Source organism: Globicephala melas, chromosome 16 (genome assembly GCF_963455315.2).
Source record: "Globicephala melas chromosome 16, mGloMel1.2, whole genome shotgun sequence".
Classification (NCBI taxonomy): Eukaryota; Metazoa; Chordata; class Mammalia; order Artiodactyla; family Delphinidae; genus Globicephala; species Globicephala melas.
In genome coordinates, this window is record NC_083329.1 from 34,631,009 (window position 1) to 34,645,884 (window position 14,876).

Here is a 14,876-nt window from a genome sequence, read left to right on the forward strand (position 1 = left end):
CCTCTGGCATCACATTATCTGGTTTACTATATGCCAGGCACTGTGTAAGTGCTTTACACATCTTAATTCATTTATTCTTCCCTAGAACCCTATCAGAGAGATAGATAGGTTTATTATTTCCATTTTATAAATTATTTTCACTTGATAATTGAGGCATGGGCAGATTAAGTGACCTGCCCAAGGAAACACAACTATTGAACAGTAAACTCAAACCCAGGTAGTCTGGCTCCAAAGCACAGTTCTTAACCACTCACTGGACTAAAGGCTGTGTGTGGTCTGGGTGAATTGATCTTGTACCCTCCCCTGTGAAAACTCTCCTTAGTCTTCCACCCAGCTACCTTCTTCTTCCATCCATCACCCATGACATTCTCTCCTACTTTCTCATAATCTCCTCTCTTCTTCCATTAAGCATAGAAAATACGGGAAAAAAGGGCCAAATTAATGGATTTGGAGGGGAATACTTAAGATCTGAAGTTGTCTATCGGTGGCCAATGAAATGTCATACTTAGTTCATTTCTAGGTGGCCTTGATGGTGGTATAACGTTCATTTGGTGGAATATCTGTGATCATACAGCCATTGGCTACACATTGTTTTGTACTGAAAAATAATGCTAGAAGTTAGTTACATTTGGTGTCAACAACACATATCTTTTGAAGGTGTATGTATTAGCAATTTTCCTCAGCACCAGTTTAAGAGACAGTGTAACAAAGAGAGTAGTTTGCATTGATATTTTAAACTTGTGGTTTTAATTCATTGCCTAATGTTCAAAAAATGAACTGAAGCCTGGCTGATTATATAACTTTAATATCTGAAAAAAATTTATCCAGAAATTAACAACGTAATACAATACACATTTGTACAAAAAAGAGGGACTGTTAAAACTTCTGATCATACAGACAAAAATATGATTAATTAAGGAAAGATTAAAAAAGGACAGGACATTTTGTAAATACTGATAAATACTGTGCAATGCTTTAATTTACTGTGGCAGATACAAAAATCAAGAATTCATTAACAGATTATATATAAAAAAAAGCAACTATATGAATTTTCTAGCTGTTTAAATTAACGAAATGTAACAGTAGTGGCTCTTTTAAAAAATGAGGTATTAATTACACTGTAAACCAAAACCAGAGCATAAATAAATAAAGGCAATGTGCAATTTAGTGATAAATGATTATAAATTTCAACAACAGACAACAAAAATTTTCCAGTTATTTATGGACTCTGTCATTTAAAAATTTGGCTTGTGTACTTCTTATTTAAAAATGACATAGCTATTGATACACAAAGCACATCATTAAACATGCAGACCAAACCAACACAATTTTTCCGTCTCTACCAAATAAAAACTTTGTTTACATTTTATTTAAAACACTTAAATCTGGTTTCTTACACATGATTCTTTTGTGCTTATTAGTTAGTAGTAACCTATGTTAAAATCTTACTTTCTAGTTCAAGCAGTATAAGAGAGAAGCAGTTTTATTTGCATATGGATTAAAAACAGAGCAAACAAAACAAAACCAACATGCCTTTAAATCTTAGGTGTTCCAAAAATTGTAAGAAAAATCCTTTAAATAGTATGTCCAAGTGGAAAAGCGGAGTCACTTCTGTCTCAAGAGAACAGTAAACTAACTAACTCCTTTTCCTCTAAGATTCACAAGTTGGCTTCAGAAAAAAAGCAGAACAAGCTGATTAGTTCCTCCACCCTAAAAGAATTCTGCTGGTGGGGTGTAGGAAGCATAGTAGGAAGATAGTAGTGTAACTCAGAAAAAATTTGGGGAAAGTATTATTTGCATGTGAACCATGTGCTGGTACTAAGTGCTGGCTTCATTATTATTGCAAATATATATTCAGAGTTTTCTGAAGGAAAGCTATCAAAGTATAATAGAGAATTCTTGATTTGGAAATATCTATAACATGCTAATAAAACTGCTTCATTTGCTGTAAATTAAAAAGAAAACCATTTACTGTCTGACTTAAAAAATGCAGTTTCCTTTTACATGCTACTTTATTAAGAAACTCCAAAAAGGGTACTTTTGAATTTGCTATATTCAGAATCCAGTGGAAAACAAACATTTCGGCCAAAATGTTGAACTTTATTTTTACACCAAGCTACGTCATTTGGACACAAATATTATTGTATTCACTTTTGTCAAATATCTTATCCTACTTTTTTCCAAAAATTAGTGTTTCAGTACAACTGGTGATCAAAAAATATTAGAAATAAGTCTTGTACATCAATCAAAGTATATATAAAAACAGTTCTCTTTTTTTGTGCTTGTGATTGACTTAATTTATCAGTGATTAGTCAATTCTACTTCCTTTCTATATAATATTCTGACCCTTAAGAAGAAATGATTATACAAATATTACAGAGTGCTCCAAGTAACTAGCTTACTGCGCATATGCATGCAGACTAACAATATGTAAAAGAATATAACCTTGAATCCAATTAATCTGAAAATAGTTACACTCTTGTACAATCATCTTTATTGATTTGTAAAAGCTGTATACACATCTAAAACCCTGAATTTACTTTGTAAAAATAAATCTTTAGCAATAAATGGCACTATCAAAATCCCATTATTCTCAGGCTATTATGTAGTTATTTACATGCTTTTCAGCAATGGTTGAAAAGAATCTTAGAGGACCAAAGCCAGTATATCAAAAAACCCTGTAAATTGCATTTGCAATTATACTGTTGTTTAACCGCTATATGAAAATATGGCTACATGCCTTACATTAATGATAATGTAGCTATCTGTGTTGCTACCGTGTGCTAGCAGCGCACAAGGTGCCACTGGGCTCCACTCTGTCATCTGTGCATTCTTTACTGCACGATGCTTTCCCAGTGGAACACCTGTGACAACTACTTATGGAGAATGATAAAGTGCTATAAAAAAGAGGGACTGGACCCACACCTGTCTCTGCCATCTGGTCTTTTTCTCACTCAAGCAGTGTTGTGTTTTTAGAAAACCATGCCTCTACTGAACATACTTCATATTTGATTTAAAAAAAATCAGTATTTTAAAGTTGGTGAGCTTTGTCAAGGTGTTTTGAGACAGAAACATGAAAAGGTTAAAGGCACAGTAAGAGGGAAGTGAATGCTACATATAAAATATATTTCAAGTCTTCTAGGTTACTCAAGTCCAAAACCTTCTGAATTTGAAATTCCAATAATCAGTTTCTGTTTCAGGTCCTTTTTGCTCTTGTAGGGGGGAAGGCAAAGTTGATTGAAGCAGGTGTGGGCCACAGGCAACCTAGAGAAAAAAATTTTTTTTAAAGATACCAAGTCCTAAAACAAACACAGAATGACTGGTAAGCAACTTTCAAAGTACCTGGATACACACATTCAAATCTATTTTACTATAATGAGATGACTCATCCACTCCTTTACTGAACAAATACTTTTGGAGTACCTGCTGTGTATTAGGCACCATTCTAGACACTGGGGCTGGGTTTACCAACAAGACAATGTCCCTGCTCTCACAAAACTCATATTCTAGAGGCATTATTTTTGGAGTCAGACAAATCTGAATTTGAATACCATCTCCTGCACTTTCTGGCTGTGAGACCTTGTTCAAGCGGCTTCATGTCTCCAAATCTCAGTTGCCTCATCACCATCATAAGGCAAACTATTTGAATGGGTGGGAAGATGAAAAGAGCTGTCTACATAAAACACCCAGCAGAATAGTAGATAATATAACTGTTACTACTTTTTTAGTCTTGACTGTCAAAAAATAATAAAAAGAACATTTCTGGGACACTTGATACCCATGCTCCTCATGTTGCTGTCCTCAAGGTACAAGCAACATTCATCCTCTGAATCTTTTTGTTCAGCTCTCCCAACCCTCTACCCGATGACACTGTTATCTTTATTCAAAATTCCTACAGGTTTCTTAGACCCTTTCCCTCAGTCTTTAGGAACTCCACAGCATCAGAACAGCTGTCGGTGGCGGTGAGAAAGGAAAGGACAGATTTCAGTTCTAATTTATGAAAGGAAGAACTGACAAAGCTCAGGGAATATATGGGGCAGGAGAAAAAAATGATTATAATCAAAGTAGTGTCTACTCAAATTAGCTTTAGAAATTACAAGGAGATTGGGAAAAGAAGTAAGTAGATTAGCATTAACCCATCAACACTATAGAAAATAATTTAAAGCCATCATCGGCATCACTTTCATATGCAAAGAGCACTAGATAAAGAAAAAAAGACTAGCACTAGTGGTATTCCAGCACAAGAACTAATTATAACAGCCAAAAACTCACCTTAGTATTTTAAATAAAAAACACCTTTAAGTAAAAATGAAGGTTAGATAATCTATGAAAAGCAAGCTAGATTCTGGAAGCAACTACAAAGCAGTTGACTTATCAAAGTAAAAAGTTGATGCACAGGAATTATTATCAGTTCGTACTGGTAGTTCTCAAAATTCATACAGAACCTTAAGCCATAGTCTCTCTTATTTCAAAGCCATGCTTACTCCCAAGAGTTTTCTATGAAAACCATTTCAGAATCAAAGAATCCTCTAATTCCAAACATATTATTATTAGCCAAACCTACAGATTAAAAAAATTACAATTTGGAAATTTACCAGTTAGTAGAAGTTTCATTCTTTGAGATTTTAAAGTTCAAATCAGCCATTCCTCCTACAGGTACTCTGTCACTTCCTGTGGTAAAATGTAGCAACTTTTTTTGAAGATCAAGAGGAAATCCAAGCACAACATCCCAAAAGTATCTAGAGAACACCAAAGGATATTTATATAAAATGTCTTGACAAAAATCCTGCAGATCAGAATAAAGTAATATAAAGTAAGCTCTAGGGAAACAACTTCCCTTAAAGGTACATAATACCCTTAATGTGAAATTGAGGAATGACAGGCTTCTGATATAAATTAGATTTTTGACTAACATCATTATAAAAATAGTCCAACAGTAGAGAGTACAAAAGCCATTTTTCTCCTATATAATTTTCCTTATTTTTCAACACAGTGCTATTAAAAGGCTATTTATAAGCATGGCATCCCTGCAATTCTAGAACCAAAGTAATTAAAAAAAAAAAAGTCAAATCTCTATGCTTTTGTAGAAACTTACTTATATTACTTTCTCCTAAGGGGACTGCTAAGTGATTTCATATTTAATATTCTCACATTATTTTCAAGAGATAAAATAAAGCAGTGTGGGCTGTACAGTATTTCAGCTGACTTAACTTGATTCAAAGATTGTAAGTTATGCAAATAAACGAACCACACTCTCTTTCATTCTCTCTTCAGCACCCTCACTCTCAGAAGTAAAAAAAGCTCACCGTATAGTCAGGTCGGTCTTCGCATAGCCATCATACTGAGTACTTCTCTGCAGGGCGTGCATATCCAGTTCAGGACTTCCACACACCAGAATTTCAACCTCTTCTGGACGAAGCAGCTGCCAATGATTATTTATCAAAAATGATAAGAAAAAGTGATGATTGAAAAAAGTGAAATTGGAACTATTTTCACTGAACCAAAGAACAAAAATCATGACGTTCTTATAGTAAATCAAACCATTTTTGCTAAAGAAAAATCTCCATTCATATTTTTCCTACTAAGGTAAGGTATTTTTGCTTCTGAAAGTTTATAAATCTTGTCAAACTGTTAGGTTCCCCCTTTTGCAAATAATAGCAATTAGCAGTTTGCTAGAAAAACAAGCAGATGACTAAGCATAAGTCCAAATTACAACTCTTCCCTGAAACCCAGCCTGAAACTCTTTCAGCTATCAATACGCTAGCATCTATTGACATGCCTGGTTCCAACATCCATAAAGCCTCCTGTGTACACTGTAGAGTTTGAGTAGTAGGTTAGTCTGTCTTGTGTTGTTCACTCGTTTTTTTTTCACTTACATAGGTTGTCTCCCACCTAAAGAGATTACAATTTAAAAACAGAGACCTGCTATGCTATTTATTTATTTTCCCTCCCTCCACCCCCATAACTATAGTGCGTCACAGACCAAACTCAATTCGAAATCAACAGGTGCTCCATTTCCAAAGGTACTTTCAATAAACATGAGACAAAGATCACTCTAAAAGAAGCTCTCTCCTATGCAAAATAATTCACATTGAAGACCTTGCTCCCAACCCCCCTTATAAAACTGCATGGAGGTGCAAATGGCTTGATGGAGTGTGCCCAGGGGAGCAGCGGTGAAGAGAAAACACGCTTTTATCTTATGACAATTCCGACATTTCTCAACGGCAACTGACCCATACTCACAAGGCTAAGAAAAAGTCAAACCAACTGGAGTCCACCATGACTCTGGTGACAAACTACATCCTGTGGGTAAAAGGCAACTCAAGAGTTGCTGGGGGGACCCCTGAAGAGGCAGGAAGCAGTTATAAACCTGTTCCTTAAACAGTAAGAAGGTGTGGCTTTTGCCCTGGAGCTTATTGTTGACTAGTTTCTGTGCTTTGCCCTGCAGTATTAAAGACCTGGAGCCCTTGGGATCTCTTCATCCACGCTGCTTGAGGAAATTTTTTAAAGCCTTAAAAGCCATAGCATAAGACATAGTGTAAGGTGGAGTGGGGTGGGGAGGGAATGGAGTTGACTGGTCTTTTTTCCCTTTAGAAAATTAAGGCTGAAATGAGAGAACTATTTTTATTTCTAGCTCTGACTTTAAAAACTAGAAAACTGACTAGGGACTCTGTTGTGAAGTGCCTGGCGTGAGTCCTCCCCACGCGGCCCCTATGAGCAAGTGAAACAAGACTAAGCACAAAGGAAAAGAAAAGAAGAAAAGAGTCTTCACAGGCTGGTAGCCGAAGAGGAAGCCAGAGGGTTTCCAAGTACATGTTGCTGCTGGCTTTGAAATGGAGGGGAGCATGTGAGAGAATCGGAGAGAGCTGGGAGTCACCCCATCCAAGTCTTCAAGGAAATGGGAATTTTAGTCCACAACCACAAGGGACTGAATTCTGCCATCAATCTAAATGAGCTTGGAGGTTTGTATCCAGGCTGTGAGGGAAGAGGACAATACAAGTTGATGATCAATGATTTGTCTATAGACTTCAAGCCATATCTGTGGAACTCTTTATAAATATATATATATATATATTTTTTTTTGGTGATACACGGGCCTCTCACTGTTGTGGCCTCTCCCGTTGCGGAGCACAGGCTCCGGACGCGCAGGCTCAGCGGCCATGGCTCATGGGCCCAGCCGCTCCGCGGCATGTGGGATCTTCCTGGACCGGGGCACGAACCTGCGTCCCCTGCATTGGCAGGTGGACTCTCAACCACTGCGCCACCAGGGAAGCCCCGTGGAACTCTTTATAACCATGCGGCTGACAGGGTCTTGGTGCTCCGGTCGGGTATCAGGTCTGAGTCTCTGAGGTGGGAGAGCTGAGCTCAGGACACTGGTCCACCAGAGACCTCCCAGCTCCATGTAATATCAAATGGCAAAAGCTCTCCCAGAGATCTCCATCTCAACGCTAAGACCCAGCTCCACTCAACGACCAGCAAGCTACAGTGCTGGACACCCTATGCCAAACAACTAGCAAGACAGGAACACAACCCCACCCATTAGCAGAGAGGCTGCCTAAAATCATAATAAAGTCACAGACACCCCAAAACACACCACCGGACGTGGTCCTGCCCACCAGAAAGAAGATCCAGCCTCATCCACCAGAACACAGGCACCAGTTCCCTCCACCAGGAAGCCTACACAACCCACTGAACCAACCTCAGCCACTGCGGGCAGACACCAAAAACAACGGGAACTACGAACCTGCAGCCTGCAAAAAGTAAGATAAGCAAAATGAGAAGACAGAAAAACACAGAGCAGATGAGGAGCAAGATAAAACCCACCAGACCTAACAAGTGAAGAGGAAATAGGCAGTCTACCTGAAAAAGAATTCAGAATAATGATAGTAAAGATGATCCAAAATCTTGGAAGTAGAATGGGGAAAATACCAGAAACGTTTATCAAGGACCTAGAAGAACTAAAGAGCAAATAAACAATAATGAACAACACAATAAATGAAATTAAAAAATCTCTACAAGGAATCAATAGCAGAATAACTGAGGCAGAAGAACGGATAAGTGACCTGGAAGATAAAATAGTGGAAATAACTACTGCAGAGCAGAATAAAGAAAAAAGAATGAAAAGAATTGAGGACAGTCTCAGAGACCTCTGGGACAGCATTAAATGCACGAACATTTGAATTACAGGAGCCCCAGAAGAAGAAGAGAAAAAGAAAGGATCTGAGAAACTATTTGAAGAGATTATAGTTGAAAACTTCCCTAACACGGGAAAGGAAATAGTCAATCAAATCCAGGAAGCGCAAAAAGTCCCATACAGGATAAATCCAAGAGGAAACATGCCAAGACACATATTAATCAAACTAACAAAAATTAAATACAAAGAAAAAATATTAAAAGCAGCAAGGGAAAAACAACAACATACAAGGGAATCCCAATAAGGTTAAGAGCTGATCTTTCAGCAGAAACTCTGCAAGCCAGAAGGGAGTGGCAGGATATATTTAAAGTGATGAAAGGGAAAAACCTACAACCAAGATTACTCTACGCAGCAAGGATCTCATTCAGATTTGACAGAGAAATTAAAAGCTTTACAGACAAGCAAAAGCTAAGAGAATTCAGCACCACCAAACCAGCTCAACAACAAATGATAAAGGAACTTCTCTAAGTGGGAAACACAAGAGAAGGAAAAGACCTACAATAACAAACCCAAAACAAATAAGAAAATGGGAATAGGAACATACATATCGATAATTACCTTAAATGTAAATGGATTAAATGCTCCAACCAAAAGACACAGACTGGTTGAATGGATACAAAAACAAGACCTGTATATATGCTGTCTACAAGAGACCCACTTCAGACCTAGAGACACATACAGACTGAAAGTGAGGGGCTGGAAAAAGATATTCCATGCAAATGGAAATCAAATGAAAGCTGGAGTAGCAGTTTTCATATCAGACAAAATAGACATTAAAATAAAGACTATTACAAGAGACAAAGAAGGACACTACATAACGATCAAGGGATGAATCCAAGGAGAAGATATAACACTTGTAAATATCTATGCACCCAACATAGGAGCACCTCAATACATAAGGCAAATGTTAACAGCCATAAAAGGGAAATCGACAGTAACACAATAATAGTAGGGAACTTTAACACCTCACTTTCACAATGGACAGATCATCCAAAATGAAAATAGATAAGGAAACACAAGCTTTAAATGATACATTAAACAAGATGGACTTAATTGATATAGTACATTCCATCCAAAAACAACAGAATACATTTTCTTCTCAAGTGCTCATGGAACATTCTCCAGGATAGATCATATCTTGGGTCACAAATCAAGCTTTGGTAAATTTAAGAAAATTGAAATCATTCCAAGTATCTTTTCCCATCACAATGCTATCTATATCAATTACAGGAAAAAAACTGTAAAAAATACAAACACATGGAGGCTAAACAATACACTACTAAATAACCAAGAGATCACTGAAGAAATCAAGGAGGAAATATAAAAATACCTAGAACCAAATGACAATGAAAACACGATGACCCAAAACATATGGGATGCAGCAAAAGCAGTTCTAAGAGGGAAGTTTATAGCAATACAATCCTACGTCAAGAAACAAGAAACATCTCAAATAAACAACCTAACCTTACACCAAAGCAATTAGAGAAAGAAGAACAAAAAAACCCCAAAGTTAGCAGAAGGAAAGAAATCATAAAGGTCAGATCAGAAATAAATGAAAAAGAAATGAAGGAAATGATAGCAAAGATCAATAAAACTAAAAGCTGGTTCTTTGAGAAGATAAACAAAATTGATAAACCATTAGCCAGACTAATCAAGAAAAAAGGGGAGAAGACTCAAATCAATAGAATTAGAAATGAAAAAGAAGAAGTAACAACTGACACTGCAGAAATAAAAGGATCATGAGAGATTACTACAAGCAACTATATGCCAATAAAATGGACAACCTGGAAGAAATGGACAAATTCTTAGAAAAGCACAACCTTCCGAGACTGAACGAGAAAGAAATAGAAAATATAAACAGACCAATCACAAGCAGTGAAATTGAAACTGTGATTAAAAATCTTCCAACAAACAAAAGCCCAGGACCAGATGGCTTCACAGGCGAAATCTATCAAACATTTAGAGAAGAGCTAACACCTATCCCTCTCAAACTCTTCCATACTACGGCAGAGGGAGGAACACTCCCAAACTCATACTACAAGGCCACCAACACCCTGATACCAAAACTAAACAAAGATATCACAAAAAAAGAAAACTACAGGCCAATATCACTGATGAACATAGATGCAAAAATCCTCAACAAAATACTAGCAAACAGAATCCAACAGCACATTGATAGGATCATACATCATGATCAAGTGGTGTTTATTCCAGGAATGCAAGGATTCCTCAATATATGCAAATCAATCAATGTGATAAACCGTATTAACAAACTGAAGGACAAAAACCATATGATCATCTCAATAGATGCGGAAAAAGCTTTCAACAAAATTCAACACTTTTTTTTTTTACATTGCAAAATACTTCATGCATTGATTTATTTTAACAGCTTTATGGAGATATAATGCACATACTTTAGAAGGCATCCATTAAGTGTACATTTTAATGGTTTCAGTATATTTGCAGATACACACAATTATCACCACAATTTGTGACGATTTTTGTTACTTGAAAAAGAAACTCCTCTGCCCTTTAGCTATCATTGCTAATCTTCTTATCCTCCTCCAATGCCCCAGCCTAGAAAACCACTACTCTACTTTCTATTTCCATATTCTGCTCTTTCATATTAAAAGAATTATACATGGCCTCTTGAAGGGCTTCATTCACTCAGCATAATTTCTTCAAGAGACAACTATGTGTGAATATTTCCTTTGTTTTATGTCACAATAATATTCTACTGATTGGATAAAACATGTTGTTTATCTATTCACCTGTTAATGGACATTTGGATGTTTCTCCCGTTTGCTTACTATGAATCACATTATTATAAAATTCATATATAAGTTTTGATCAAACATGTGTTTTCATTTTCTTGAGCGTGTACCTAGGTGGGATTGATGGGTCATATGATAATTCTAGGTTTAATATTTGAGGATCTCCCAGAGCTTTATCCAGAGCAGCTTTGCCATTTTATCTTCATTCCACCCCATATGAGAGATCAAATTTCTCCGTGTATCCTCGATAAAACTTATTGCCTCACTTTTTGATTTTAGCCATCCTAATTGTTGTCAAGTGGAATCTCACTGTGGTTTTGATTTCCATCTCCTTGGTGACTAATGATATCCAGAACCTTTTCATATGCCCTTGAACATTTGTGTATTTTACTTGGAAAAATGTGTATTCAGATCCTTTGTCATATTTAAATCGACACCTCTTTATGATAAAAACCCTCCAGAAAGTAGGCAGAGAGGGAACTTACCTCAACATACTAAAGGCCATATATGACAAACCCACAGCCAACATCGTTCTCAATGGTGAGAAACTGAAATCATTTCCACTAAGATCAGGAACAAGACAAGGTTGCCCACTCTCACCACTATTATTCAACATAGTTTTGGAAGTTTTAGCCACAGCAGTCAGGGAAGAAAAAGAAATAAAAGGAACCCAAATCGGAAAAGAAGATGTAAAACTGTCACTGTTTGCAGATGACATGATACTATACATAGAGAATCCTAAAGACGCTACCAGAAAACTACTAGAGCTAATCAATGAATTTGGTAAAGTAGCAGGATACAAAATTAATGCACAGAAGTCTCTTGCATTCCTATACACTAATGATGAAAAAGTCTGAAAGAGAAATTAAGGAAACACTCCCATTTACCATTGCAACAAAAAGAATAAAATACCTAGGAATAAACCTACCTAAGGACACAAAAGACCTGTATGCAGAAAACTATAAGACACTGATGAAAGAAATTAAAGATGATACAAACAGATGGAGAGATGGAGAGATGTTCCTCCATGTTCTTGGATTGGAAGAATCAACATTGTGAAAATGACTATACTCCCCAAAGCAATCTACAGATTCAGTGGAATCCCTATCCAACTACCAATGGCATTTTTTCACAGAACTAGAACAAAAAATTTCACAGTTTGTATGGAAACACAAAAGACCCCAAATAGCCAAAGTAATCTTGAGAAAGAAAAATGGAGCTGGAGGAATCAGGCTCCCTGACTTCAGACTATACTACAAAGCTACAGTAATCAAGACAGTATGGTACTGGCACAAAAACAGAAACATAGATCAATGGACCAGGATAGAAAGACCAGAGATACTCCCATGCACATATGGTTGCTTTATCTTTGATAAAGGAGGAAAGAATATATCATGGAGAAAAGACAGCCTCTTCAATAAGTCGTGTTGGGAAAACCGGACAGCTACATGGAAAAGAATGAAATTAGAACACTCCCTAACACCATACACAAAAATAAACTCAAAATGGATTAAAGGACTTCCCTGGTGGCGCAGTGGTTGAGAGTCCGTCTGCCAATGCAGGGGACACGGGTTCGTGCCCCGGTCCAGGAAGATCCCACATGCCGTGGAGCGGCTGGGCCTGTGAGCCATGGCCACTGAGCCTGCGCATCTGGAGCCTGTGCTCCCCAACGGGAGAGGCCACAACAGTGAGAGGCCCGCGTACCGCAAAAAAAAAAAAAAAAAAAAAGGATTAAAGACATAAATGTAAGGCCAGAAACTATCAAACTCTTAGAGGAAAACACAGACAGAACACTCTATGACATAAATCACAGCAAGATCCTTTTTGAGCCACCTCCTACAGAAATGGAAATAAAAACAAAAATAAACAATTGGGACCTAATGAAACTTAAAACCTTTTGCACAGCAAAGGAAACCATAAACAAGACCAAAAGACAACCCTCAGAATGGGAGAAAATATTTGCAAATGAAGCAACTGACAAAGGATTAATCTCCAAAATATACAAGCAGCTCATGCAGCTCAATACCAAAAAAACAAACAACCCAATCCAAAAATGGGCAGGAGAACTAAATAGACATTTCTCCCAAGAAGATATAGAGATTGCCAACAAACACATGAAAGGATGCTGAACATCACTAAGCATTAGAGAAATGCAAATCAAAACTACAGTGAAGTATCACCTCACACCAGTCAGAATGGCCATCATCAAAAAATCTACAAACAATAAATGTGGCAGAGGGTGTGGAGAAAATGGAACCCTCTTGCACTGTTGGTGTGAATGTAAATTGATACAGCCACTATGGAGAACAGTATGGAGGTTCCTTAAAAAACTAAAAATAGAACTACCATATGACCCAGGAATCCCACTACTGGGCATATACCCTGAGAAAACCGTAATTCAAAAAGAGTCATGTACCACAATGTTCATTGCAGCTCTATTTACAATAGTTAGGACATGGAAGCAACCTAAGTGTCCATCGACAGATGAATGGATAAAGAAGATGTGGCACATATACACAATGGAATGTTACTCAGCCATAAAAAGAAACGAAATTGTTATTTGTAGTGAGGTGGATGGACCTAGAGTGAAGTAAGTCAGAAAGAGAAAAACAAATACCGTATGCTAACACATATATATATGGAATCTAAAAAAAGAAAAAAAAATGGTTCTGAAGAACCTAGAGGCAGGGCAGGAATAAAGACGCAGACGTAGAGGGTGGACTCGAGGACGTGGGGAGGGGGAAGGGTAAACTGGGACAAAGTGGGAGTGTGGCATGGACATATATACACTACCAAACGTAAAACAGATAGCTAGTGGGAAGCAGCAGCACAGCACAGGATCAGCTCGTTGCTTTGTGACCACCTAGAGGCGTGGGATAGGGAGGGTGGGAGGGAGACGCAAGAGGGAGGAGATATGGGGATATATGTATATGTGTAGCTGATTCACTTTGTTATAAAGCAAAAACTAACACACCTTTGTAAAGCAATTATACTCCAATAAAGATGTTAAAAAAAATCTTTATTATTTTCCTCAAAACAAAAAAAACCCTAGAAATCTTTTTTTTTTTTAAATTTTAAAAGCCTATCTACTAAAATATTTAAGGAATTATTTGTCAATATCATAGTATTACAAAACCTAACTGAAAGCATGAAGTTTTAAACTCACCATTAGGGCATTTGAAGCACACACACTATGAAATCCATAATAAAATGCAGCAAACTGCTTATAGATGGATTTGTTGAGAAGAAAGTCAATATAAAGGTGTACATATTCTGGAAAACAATTTTATATCTGTTAAGTAGTAAAAGTAAATGGCAAATACTAATGCGCTTTAATTAATAAATCGTGTTTTAACTTACCTTTCCTATTTTGATTGGTAACTGCAATTTTATCACCACCTGGCTTTAAATTATAGGACTTAATTATTCCGAATTCTTCTTGAAACACCTGATGGGAGATTCCAACACAGTGTATTTATTGGTATGCTGATATATTAACAGACTTCAGTGAACAGGTTTGTAAAATTTAAAAAGAAAACTTTTTCCCCCCTCTTCTAAATATACAAACTACAGAATGGCTAGGCTTTTGTGATATTTGTATTAAGAATAGAGTCGTGGAAGCATTTTGGGGTAAAAAAGTAGGGCCTTAACCCTCTTGAATACAGTTAAATACTTTACTGATGTTAACAAAATTTGCGCGGGCAGTTAGGGGAGCACTCAGGTCTTTGGAGCCATGTGGATTACTATAATTCCCACCTCCTGATTATTGTCAGGGGAGTGGAAGTGAGAGAGTTTTGGCCTGGTCGGTTAGCTTCTGCTTCTAGCTTCTTGCATTGAAGCGACAGAGGGCGCTTGTTGTTAGAAGCTGAAAAGCTCTGAGAAAGTAACTGAGTCAAGGACATAGGCCA

At 37.1% G+C, this 14,876-nt stretch overlaps 1 protein-coding gene across 2 annotated transcripts in view; it reads right to left on the reverse strand.

Moving 5' to 3' along the window:
* Positions 1-789: 789 nt before the first annotated feature.
* HECTD2 (HECT domain E3 ubiquitin protein ligase 2) overlaps positions 790-14,876 on the reverse strand; it is a 77,107-nt gene continuing 63,020 nt past the window's right edge. Inside the window, exons 17-21 of one of the 2 annotated variants that reach the window (XR_009559243.1) lie at positions 14,329-14,416; positions 14,135-14,241; positions 5,307-5,422; positions 4,596-4,786; positions 790-3,264 (exon numbers count right to left, since the gene is read on the reverse strand). Coding sequence is in view for 1 of the 2 variants with exons in the window: in XM_030865071.2 (XP_030720931.1) it covers positions 3,144-3,264; positions 4,596-4,739; positions 5,307-5,422; positions 14,135-14,241; positions 14,329-14,416 (576 nt within the window). In the remaining variant the exon portion in view is untranslated. The remainder of the gene's footprint in view (positions 3,265-4,595; positions 4,787-5,306; positions 5,423-14,134; positions 14,242-14,328; positions 14,417-14,876) is intronic. The other variant, XM_030865071.2, reaches the window with a different exon arrangement.